The sequence below is a fragment of the Trypanosoma rangeli genome (assembly GCF_003719475.1).
Source record: "Trypanosoma rangeli strain AM80 chromosome Unknown Tra_15.4_contig_00518, whole genome shotgun sequence".
Lineage (NCBI taxonomy): Eukaryota > Euglenozoa > Kinetoplastea > Trypanosomatida > Trypanosomatidae > Trypanosoma > Trypanosoma rangeli.
This window is the reverse complement of record NW_021706264.1, coordinates 1-10,097: the sequence shown is the minus strand read 5'-3', so window position 1 is coordinate 10,097 and position 10,097 is coordinate 1. Positions and strand designations below refer to the sequence as shown.

The window sequence follows — 10,097 nt, the reverse complement described above, 5'->3', positions numbered from 1 at the left end:
GCGCGGTGCAGCTTGCCAAGTACNCCGGGTTATACGTGTTGGCCTCCTGCTCCACCGTCAACGTCGACTCGTAAAGTCGCTGGGTGCGGACTATGTCTTTGACTACACTGTGCAAGACGTCGTTGGCGAGTGCCTCGCTCGCACGCAGGGTTTCGGTGTCGATTATGTGCTGGAGGCCGGTGATGCGGTGCTTGCTGCGCAGCACGCAGAGGCTCTGCGGTTTGGCGGCTCCATCTGCGTTCTGCCTGGTCCCATGCCACTCTCCGGCGAGGCGCTCTACCACCGCCAGCTGTCGGTGAGTTACGTCTGCCTCGCCGGGATGCACGCCCACCCGCTCACGCGCGGCAGTCTGCGAGAGGTGGTGGAGATGTGCCTGGCACTTTACCACCGCGGGGCCTTCCGGCTGCAGCTGGAGACGGTGCCAGTGGAGCGCGCCGACACCGCGCTGGACGTCGTGGCTGAAGGGCACACGCGGGGGAAAATTGTGCTGACAGAGTTCCACCCCGGCGAGGCGCCGCCCGGCGACGCGGAGGTGGGCAGCCGCCGCCGGAAGCACGCAAAGGCGCAGGTGGCAGTTGCGGCGGCGCCCCCGCTGGCGCTGGTGTTACAGCGCGAGAAGTGAGCAAACGAGGCGGTGTGGGGAAAGAGAGAGAGAGAGTCCAAAGGTGAAGGCAAGAGGGGAAAGAGAAAAACCACGAAAAAGAGGGAAAAGAAAAAGAAACTGGGGAGTCTTTCAATCTGCGCGTTGTCAGGCTTCCTGAGATGCGCAGTGTGTGGCGGAGGGAACTTGACAAGACGCTGCCCGCTGCTCCCTCCCCTTCCACACAGACACACGCGGGCATGTATCCATATGATCTCAGTGTTCTCTCCTCCTCCACCCCCACCCCTACCGTCTTGTGTTCTCAGAGATGTGGTCCTCGCTGGCGAAGGCCTCCGCCGCCACGCGCCGGTACGTCAATGCACTTTACCGGGTCCCCCTCACTACACACGGTCCCGACGCACAACCCCATCGGCGAGGAGGTGGACACGGAACTCTTCGTTCGCCAGGTTAGGGAACTCTTTGCCACGCTGCGGCAGACGCAGCTTGTAGAGCAAATACATGAAATGCGCACGTGCCCGTACTACGACTGCCTCTTTACCGCGGATGTTACTTTTCAGCACTACGACGTTGTGTTGCCGATGCCCAAGTACGGTAGAGAGCACCGCAGCTCCGAGGTCAGCGAGACGCTGCGGTACCTGTGGGCCTGTGGAGCGACGGGTGACTTCAATCACATTCTGCAGGACATAAAGGGCGGTGCCGCGAGTGGTGGAGATTTTGTGTCAACCTCGCACAGTATCCTCATGGCATACGGCACGGACCGCACAAACAAGCTTTCCATGATGGCGCTTACCGGCAGTGGGGCCCCCAACGAGGCAGCCGCCGTGCAGCAGCGGGCGCTGAATGTGGTACTAATTGAACTCTCCTCGGCTGCCCCGCCACTTGCCGACGTAATGGCCTTCGCTGGCAAGCGCACCCTCATTCTGCAGGATACGGTTTACGGACGTCATGCGGCGGAGGCGGCCGTGCGTGGGATTTCGAAGGTTCCGTGGCAAGTACTTCGGGTGGAGCTGGGCTGCAGCTTCCTCTCGCACCTCTGCAGCGTGAATGCGGTGTACGACGTGCTTGTGGATCAGGACTACCCAACCTCCATGGAACGCGTGGAGGAAGCCGGCCTGAACCCCTTTCCGGTGGAGTGGACGGAGCCGCGAAAGCTTGGGATTACGATGCGCATCGTGTGCCTTATTGCCCGCTTCACCCGCGGCACGATGAGTGCGGGGGGCTACGCCGACAGCGACGGCCACCGCGCGGCGTCCTTCAACTACCACTCCCGCAACATTGCGAAGAATAGTCGTCTCTTCCAAAACTGCCACCGCCGTTATGGCTATAGCGGGGCGCCGCTGGAAGCGCAGCTGCGGTCAGGGGAGCTGCCGGAGCCCGTCTATCAGCGCCCACCGCAGTACGCGCCGCCCATGCATTGCACCGGTGGCCTTACGGAGCCCGACGCGGGGCAGAGGCGGTGAGCACCATTTGGCTTGGCATGTGATGAAAGCAAGGGGATTTTTCTTTTCTCAGCGTGCTTCTTTTTCTGGGCGAGAGGGGAGGCAGGGGGAACGGCTATGTCTGTGGCGACTCCTGCGGCTTTTTGACGTCTCCCCTCACTCTCTTTTTTTTTTATCTTAGCGATGTGTGTGTGTGTGGGTCTTGGTGTGTGCAAAGCGGTCCCATGTATTTCATGCGTTTCTCCGTTGGTTTTTTGGTTGTTGTTTTTTATCTCTTTCCCTCGCGCGCTTTTTGGCTTTTCCTGAAGAATTTTGGGCCGCCGCCTCATCCACCCTTTCCGGCAACGCGAATGACCACGCACGCCGTGTGGACGTATCCCGCCCCGTTATCGATGCTGCTGGCGTTGTTGTTGGTGCTACTTTTTCCTCGTCACAGTGCCCGGGTGGGCGCCGCGGCTCGCCTTCAACGTGTCCAGCCCGGGGCACGACATTTTGTTCGCAGCCGACACCAGCACACGCCAGATACTGCGGGATCAGTACGGTCCACGTGTGGGTGGCGGCGCGGCGCATCGTCACGAAGCACTCCGCCTCGGAAGAGGCTACGCGCCTCCAGGGAAGTCCCAGCGAAGGTCCGTTATGCACCACGGGTGTACTGCTGTGCTGCTCCTCCGGCATGGGGCAACACACGCGTTACTCGCTGGTGCGGAACCCCCATTCCGCTGTATCAATGCGCTGAGTCTTTGGTGGAGTACGGCGAGGCCTCATTTTCGTTTGGGGACGAAGCGGCATAGACGAGCTGTCGTGTTGCGTTGAAGTAGTATAGACGAGTCAAAACAGTGCGACGAGGGAAACGTGGCCGTGGATGCCAGGTGCCCTTCCGGAGAACATATGACCGACACCACGTGCATCTCCCAGTCAGTTCTTCTTAGGACGTGTTAGATTCCCTGGTACATCGACTACACCGCAGCCAATGACTGCCGGGCCAGGTGAAGCCGTACTAACTTGCTGCCGCTGGCATATTACACGGCCGGTGATGGGAACAATACCAATCAGTTGGCATACTACGAGCGCCTATTGTCATTGTTTTATGGTTGCATGTGGATGAATGGCGCCTGCATTAGGCTCGCCAACACGTTGGAAAAGTTTAGCGATCGCGACGACATGTCGCCTAGCCTGAAATGGTCTGTGTCACACCATTTCCCATCGACTGCGCCGCTACTGAGCCTTATTCACCCCACGTTTCTGTACGGCTGCAGCTTGCCAGTGTGGATAACGTCAATGAAGGAAATGCTGCACAACCGCCGGTGCCGGCGGCTGGGGAAATGGGGGCCCAGCATGTGGTACCGCGACCAGCAGCAGCACCGGCAGCAACAGCTCCTTTCAGCACAAGTTTCACAGGTTCGCTTCCAACAATATCATCAGGCTGGTGGAGCAGTGTTCTTAGCGATGCAAAGGATGAATCCGCACACCGTGAAGAGCGCAAGTTGCATTGTGTGGGGGAGGCCCACACCCCTCAGAGTGCGTTTTGCCTTCTTTTTTGCTTTCAGTGTTTGGGTTGGGTGTCTGTGCCTGTATGTTGTGAGAGCTGTTTCTCTCATCTTTTTTTTATTCGCTTGCTTTGGATTCTCACAGTTTTCTAACTGCTCTCAATGACATTCTCTCGCCTCCCCATCGACTTCGTCATGTTCGTTTGGGAAATGTTTCCCTTTGAGGGTGGCAGGAGAAACGACCTTGTCGTTGAGGGTGATGGACCTTTTGAGCATTGATTTCCTCAGAGTTGTGATTGTTGTTGTTTTTTTTTTAGCGTTTTGCTCTTGTTTGTTTAGCGCTGCGTTAAGCATGGCGGAGATGTAAAGGAAATTAAAAAGCGATGTGTGGGTGCCTACTTGTCTGCGGTGTGTAGAATGGGACTTGCTGTCTACGCGGTGGTGAACCTTCTCCTTGTGTTTCTTCTTTTAGCTTTGCGGCATACGCGTAGATAGAGGCGAGACGTATGGCGAGGGTTGCGGACACTGCAGGGCCCCTCCTTCCGCAGCTGCTGGCGGAGAATGCCCGCCTCAAGGCAAAGGTTGGCGTCCCCGAGAGTGAGAGGGTGCTGCAGCACGTGCTGCAGGACCAACTGCGGCGCTTCTTCGATGATGCGCGGCGCACGCTGGAGGACGCCATGTCGCAGGCCGTTGTGCTGGGGAGTGGCAGCGCCGAGGGGGTGGCGGAGGCGGAGGCGGGCAAAGGCGGGACGCAGCGTGTCTCGGCTCTTGTGGAGGCACTGCGGGTGCTGGGCGAGCAGAACGAGGGAATGCTTCGGCAGATGAGCGAGATGCAGACAGGGTGCGTGGCGGAGCTTAACGGCAAGGTGGAGGCGCTGGCGAGGGAGCGCGACGCGCTGCGCCAACGGGTGCTGCAGCTGGAGGAGGAAGCGGCGGGGGCGGATGAGCAGCCGTCGTCGCTCTTGACGGAGCTGCGCCACCTGCGTGCGTCGGACACCCTGCTTCGGCAGCAGGTCGAGGCGCTGCGGCAACGGACTGAGGCGGCGACCTCGGAGGCCAACAAACTCGTCACGGACGGCCTGCATGGCGCACTAAAACTGCCGCGCCTGCTTGAGCAGCTGGAGGAGATGCGGACGCGGCTGCACCAGGCGGAGGCCGAGCGGGAGTTGTTCCGCCTGCAGCTGGAGGAGTCGCAGGGGCGAAGCGGGTTGCGGCACGCATTACGGGAGGCGCAACTGGCGGATGAGGTGGCGTTGGGCCAGTCCACGGTCCGCGAACTCCGCACGCGTGTGGCAGCACTGGAGGCGCGTGAGAAGGCAGCAGAGGTGCACAAAGCGACCATCGCGCAGCTGGAGGCCACCGTGCAGGCGCTGCAGGCGAGACACGCCGCACCCGATGAGGCACCGGTGTCGAAGCGGCGGCGCCTCGAGACCGAGAACAGCGACGACCCCGACTCCGTCCGCCGCGAGTTCATCACGTTTTGGTACGAGGGACGTGAGGAGTTGCGGCGGCTGCGCGAGAAGGAGCGAGTTCTGCGCAGTACGCAGGAGAAGCTGACGCAGATGGAGCGCACTCGCTCCACTGTGACGCGCAAGCTCGTCACCCTCGCCGACGAGATTGGCCGCGTGCGGGAGGAAAATCAGTCGCTGCGGGCGCAGTGTGTGGGGCTCGAGGTGGAGCGTGACTACCTACGTGGTAGCCTTGCTTCCGTCATTTCCCACCATATGCAAGAGGAGGAGCTGCGGCAGTGCAGCGCAGCAATCCGAGACGCCGCCGTGAAGGCAGCCGCGGTGAGTTTAAGTGTGGTGGCGGACCCGCAGGCCATCCAGCAGGCATTGCGGCAGTCGCAGGAGCTCAAAAATGAGGTGGCGCAGCTTTCAAAACAACGGGAGAAGCTGCACCGCTACATTGCACTGCAAGAGGAGCGCATCACCGCACTCATCACACACGGAGCCGTGCTGGAGAGTGAGGGGGCCCAGGCACATATTACGACCACTGGTGGTGGTGATGGTGGAAGCTCTATGGTGCAGACAGTGCACAGGGCGGAGATGCAGGCGCTCGATGTGTTAGCAGGGCTGGGTGAGGAGGCAAGCGCCCACACGGAGGGTGGGATGCGGCGGCAGGCGACGTTTCTCAGCATGCAGCAGCGCATTGAAGTGTGTGAACGGCAACTCGTGGCACACCAGCAGCAGCTGTCGGATGTCAGCGGGGAGCGCGATGATGCGAGGCATCAGCTTGATGCAATGCAGGCTGAAATGCGTTCCACGCTTGCCGCACGTGAGGCTGCCATGTCGGAGCTGCTGAACAGTAATGCGACACTGATGCACTCTACAGAGACGCTGCGGTCAGAGAATCAACAGGTGCGTGCATCCTACGAGGCCTCAGTCATGTTTTCGCAGGAGCTTTTAACGGCGTTGGTTGGGTTGCTGGAGGTGCTTCGCGCCGAGATGAGTTTTGTCGCCTCCCTCAACACCATGCTGACTGCGGAGCGTTCGGAGCTCGTGGAGCTCACACGCCGCAGCGCCGAGGCCTGGAATGCACACGAGGGTGAAGTTCAGGAAGTGGTGGAAGCTGTGGAGCGCATGTGCGGCTACATTCTTCAGGCGGTGGAGCAGCAGCAGCGCACCCACGCCCTGCAGGAGACGGCACACCTGCTTCACCTAACGGAAGCGCTCAAGCGGCAGGAAAAGCAAGTGACAGAGACGCAAGCGACGTTTACGCAGGCATGTCGGGAGCTGGCCGAGGGTCTCGCGCAGCGCATCACCGCCGCGCAGCATAGCGCAGATGTCCTCTGGAAGAAGCGCACGATGACACTCTTAGAGGAGAGGCAACATCTGCAGGCGCAACTGGGTGCCGAGAAGGAACTGCTAGCGAGGATAGAGCGGTCGCTTGTGGTTCCCCCGACTTCCTCTGCCTCTTCAACTGGGGCATCAGGAACAAAAACAACAACAACAACCCCCAGCAGCATGACGGCACCCAGCGCGGCGGCTGACGAGTCGCGTGGCTCGCGGGACCACGTGTTGGAGGCGATCAACCAGTTCCTGGCGTTGTCCTCGCCGCATGTCACCGCGGCAGTTGAAACAGAGGAGGAGCACGAAGAGCCCGCGGAGGGGGAGGAGCAGGGAGATGGAGAGCTGTTGCATGACTTGCCAGTGGCGGCTGCCGCCACCACGGAGAGCACGGGCGCGCCGCAGGGAGCCGAGGAAGACGAAGTGGGTGAAAAGCTGCAGGTGGAGGAAGCGGAGAGAGAAGAAGCTGCGGATGCCACGCAGCCCGCATAAAGCCAGCGATGCAAAGAGAGGAGAGATGAGAAGAAGAAAGATAAGGAAAAGGAGTGGTTTCTCGCCATGTGTTTCTACCCACCTGCGCCACGACGTTGCAGCTGCAACGAAAATAATAAATTAATAATAAATGACATCTCCGAATGTCAGATGTCGTTTGACGTTTTTTTTGTTTTTTTTTTTTTGCCTTCGTCTGTCCGGCCTGCCTGTGCGTGCGGAGGAGCAAGCGGGAGCGGGGGTTGGCGGAAGGGGGAAGGGGAAGGAGGGGGGCGTAGGGCAAATCCCCATACATGCGCGTTGCGGTGGCAAGCAGTGATGAAGGCGGTACCTCCACCCTCGTTGGCCGCGTTGCGGGAGCACATCGACTCCCTGCCGTTTGACGTGCTGCTCCGGCGCATCCACTCCAGCTCGCAGCGGAACCCCGCGCGATCGCTGGAGGCCCACTTCATTGGCGTCCGTTTCTGTCAGGCGCACGGCAAGCGCCAGCAGCAGGCGGAGCCTTCGCGCACATGCGGAGAAACTCTCGCGCCGGCATTACTCGGAACCGCAGAGAGCGTCGTTGCAGCCTCATCGTCGCAGCTGCGGGAGCTTTTGAGCGAACGCCTTCTTCAAGATGTCAGACAGCCTCGGGCACGGCTGCAGCTGAACCTTGGCGATCTTAGTTTGATTCTCGCCAATGCAGTGCGGCACAAGTTCTCCTTTCAGCTCACCCATGCGACGCTGCGGCTCCTCACCGACGCGCTAAACGGTGCGAAGGGCAAAGATACTGCGTCCCAACAGATTGAGGCCCTTTCGCGTGTGATGGAGGCCTGCTGCGGGGAACTTGGCGGGTGTGCTCTCTTGACGTGGGACGATTTAGCCAGCCTGGTGGCCATGGTGGAGCAGCGATGGTCACTCTTCACCAAATCCGATTCCCTGTGCTGCCTACTGATTCAGTTTTTCACCACCATAATCGCAGTGGAACTCCCGGCAGAAGCGCCTGCGCCGGGTCTATTTAAAGCTGATCCCATACTCCTGAAGAACCGATGCCTGCAACTTGTTCGTGACCTGACGGATGTTTTGGTTGGCGCGTTGAACACTGGAGCCCCGCTCGCGTGGAGCTTCACAGAGCTGCAAGGAATGTGTGCGGCGGTGCAGCGGCTGAGTCACTACGAAACCGCCCGAGGCTCCTCGCGGGTAAGTTCTTCGGAGCGCGTGCGTTTTTGGAAGCGTGCTGCAGTGCCGGGCCCTGCCGAAATCGCGGATTCCGCACCACCTGCCCACAAGCAAATGAGCCGCCTGGTGACAACGCAGGTCCTCTCCCACAGCCGGTTGGCAAGCGACGTGCAGGCTATGACGCTGGAGCAGGTTGCCGGAGTCTTTTCCTCCGTTTCAAGCGCTTGTGGCGCTGAGGCGATTCTTCGATTTGCCGTTCCCGTCCAGAAGGTTCTGAGGCGAGCCGTTACCGCGGATGCTGCGAGTATGCGGCAGGTTATTTGCATCGCTGAAGCGAGCCTGCATGTGGAAGGGGCGTCGTTGCTGTTTGTGGAGGCGATTCGCTCCATTCGTCGCTTTGCGTTTGTGCTAACATCGGGTGCGGCGTGGGATTTGCTCTCCAGCGTTTGTGTGTTGCTGGAGAGTGCACCGCTGAGCTTGCGGGCGGCAGTGGTGGAGTGCCTGGGCGCGCTGCAGAACTCATTGGAGAAGTCGCAGCGTCTTCCCTCGTCCGTTGCGCCGGAGTTCGCGTCGTTTCGCATCGCGGCCGTCATGCTGGGAGCCCTCCTCGTGCAACGGGGCGTGCCAACGACCCCGCGAATGGAGGACATTTTGCACGGCGTGGTGGAGGCGGCGCCTCTGCTACATGACAGCGGCGAGCGTGGCGCCTCGGTGCTCGCACGCTGCTGCTTCATGCTGGCCTACGGCCGGCCTCCTGCAAACGCGGAGAGGCGGGCGCGGGCGCTTCGAATGGCAGTGGCGGAAGCCTCGCAGCTGTTGGGCGAGGGTGTCGGGGGCCACTCTCCGCGGCTGACGAGCGCGGAACGCAGCATGCTACGCAACTCCTTCAAGCAGTTCCATGAAATAATGGCCCGCGCCGGGGCGGAGCGGCCTCCAGAAGCGCAGCGCGTCGAGGACCAACAGCCAGCACTGGCATCGCGGCAGCAGCTTCCTCCCGCTTCTCCTTCGAATACGGAGGAAACCGCGGGCGGGGCGCGAAGCGACAATGCGCAAAGTAAGGAAGAAGGAACGCGGGCCAGGCGCGACCGCTGCGTGGGATGCGAGAGTGCGCTAATTCCCGCCACCCAGGCCCAGGATGTGTAGGCACGGAAACGTAAAGAAAAAGAGAGGGGAAAGAAGAGCCCATTCGCATGCGGAAGGGGACGCGAAGGTTGCCGCGACTTTTTGTTATTCCTTTTATTTTTGCAGCTTCTTCTCTCTCGCCCCCTCGGACGAAGCGAAGGCACCCAAAGGACCAGCAGGACGCGGACCGGCGACACCGATGCCTTCGAGAGCACGGTTCACCGTCTTCAGGTTTCAAGCGGGAGAAACCGAAACAACGCAAGACTAACTATTAAAGCAGCAAGCCAAAGGCGCCCCCACCTCGAACGGACCGGCGCCGCTGTCCACACCGTCTCGGGCTACGGGCGGATCGAGACAGGGGGAGCAAACGGGCCACAAAGAAACCGAGCCAGCGGCCAACCAGGGCATCGCTCGGCCATCTCCAATCCCTCCAAGCGGAACTTCGCCCGTCAGGCCGCAAAAAAAAAAAAAAACGAACAGTAGAGGAAAATGTGCCCCGGTGCCTCCTCGCTTGGTGTTCCGCAGCGCCCGACGGAGGCGATGGCATCCGCGATTCACACTGGCACACCATGAGACGCTCCCAGGACTTCTTTCGCAAACTTCTAAGCCAACCTCGCTGTGGGAGACGCCAGCGTGTCAAAAAAAAAAAAAAAATCAGCAGGCAGGCACACACATCAACGAATCGGGCTCATGGTGGAGCCCCCCATGCGACAAGGTACGCCATCCGTCACTCTGCTCGGGCCCCGTTTAAAATGCACCGAGGAGTGGTAGCGGGTCCGTAAACACAGCCGCCCCTCGCCTGCCGGATGTGGGCGGTAGGTGCAGCAGGGGCTCGTTGAGGCAAATTTCCATGGCCAGGCACTCCGCCCGTGGCCGCGCGCCAGCGAGCCCGCCCCCCACCCGCCGTATGGGCGAGTATCTGGCGCCCAAACGAAGGACGGCACAGCCAGACTTCGTTCCACACTCAACAGAGCCATCGGATTATAGGGTATAGTGCGCATTGGATTTGGAC

At 60.4% G+C, this 10,097-nt stretch overlaps 7 protein-coding genes across 7 annotated transcripts, besides 4 other annotated features; 6 read left to right on the top strand and 1 right to left on the bottom strand.

The window, feature by feature from the left end:
* TraAM80_09125 (oxidoreductase) lies at positions 1 to 622 on the top strand (the record flags this gene model as incomplete). The annotated part of the gene is made up of 1 exon (XM_029385828.1): positions 1 to 622. A coding segment is annotated over one exon (622 nt), but the record flags the coding sequence as incomplete, so codon positions are not given.
* A 335-nt stretch (positions 623 to 957) lies between these two features.
* Positions 958 to 2,061, top strand: TraAM80_09124 (uncharacterized protein; the record flags this gene model as incomplete). The annotated part of the gene is made up of 1 exon (XM_029385827.1): positions 958 to 2,061. One exon carries the CDS (start codon positions 958 to 960, stop codon positions 2,059 to 2,061), a length of 1,104 nt encoding a protein of 367 aa, XP_029234328.1.
* A 163-nt stretch (positions 2,062 to 2,224) lies between these two features.
* Positions 2,225 to 2,252: a microsatellite.
* Positions 2,253 to 2,390: 138 nt separating this feature from the next.
* TraAM80_09123 (uncharacterized protein) lies at positions 2,391 to 2,831 on the top strand (the record flags this gene model as incomplete). The annotated part of the gene is made up of 1 exon (XM_029385826.1): positions 2,391 to 2,831. One exon carries the CDS (start codon positions 2,391 to 2,393, stop codon positions 2,829 to 2,831), a length of 441 nt encoding a protein of 146 aa, XP_029234327.1.
* A 304-nt stretch (positions 2,832 to 3,135) lies between these two features.
* TraAM80_09122 (uncharacterized protein) lies at positions 3,136 to 3,693 on the top strand (the record flags this gene model as incomplete). The annotated part of the gene is made up of 1 exon (XM_029385825.1): positions 3,136 to 3,693. The coding sequence occupies one exon, from the start codon at positions 3,136 to 3,138 to the stop codon at positions 3,691 to 3,693; it is 558 nt and encodes a 185-aa protein (XP_029234326.1).
* Positions 3,694 to 3,817: 124 nt separating this feature from the next.
* Positions 3,818 to 3,860: a sequence feature (A-rich).
* Positions 3,861 to 4,033: 173 nt separating this feature from the next.
* TraAM80_09121 (Viral A-type inclusion protein) lies at positions 4,034 to 6,808 on the top strand (the record flags this gene model as incomplete). The annotated part of the gene is made up of 1 exon (XM_029385824.1): positions 4,034 to 6,808. The coding sequence occupies one exon, from the start codon at positions 4,034 to 4,036 to the stop codon at positions 6,806 to 6,808; it is 2,775 nt and encodes a 924-aa protein (XP_029234325.1).
* Positions 6,809 to 6,971: 163 nt separating this feature from the next.
* Positions 6,972 to 6,993: a microsatellite.
* A 33-nt stretch (positions 6,994 to 7,026) lies between these two features.
* Positions 7,027 to 7,085: a microsatellite.
* Positions 7,086 to 7,123: 38 nt separating this feature from the next.
* On the top strand, positions 7,124 to 9,106 carry TraAM80_09120 (uncharacterized protein; the record flags this gene model as incomplete). The annotated part of the gene is made up of 1 exon (XM_029385823.1): positions 7,124 to 9,106. The coding sequence occupies one exon, from the start codon at positions 7,124 to 7,126 to the stop codon at positions 9,104 to 9,106; it is 1,983 nt and encodes a 660-aa protein (XP_029234324.1).
* A 653-nt stretch (positions 9,107 to 9,759) lies between these two features.
* TraAM80_09119 (uncharacterized protein) lies at positions 9,760 to 10,097 on the bottom strand (the record flags this gene model as incomplete). Its single annotated transcript, XM_029385822.1, has 1 exon — positions 9,760 to 10,097. A coding segment is annotated over one exon (338 nt), but the record flags the coding sequence as incomplete, so codon positions are not given.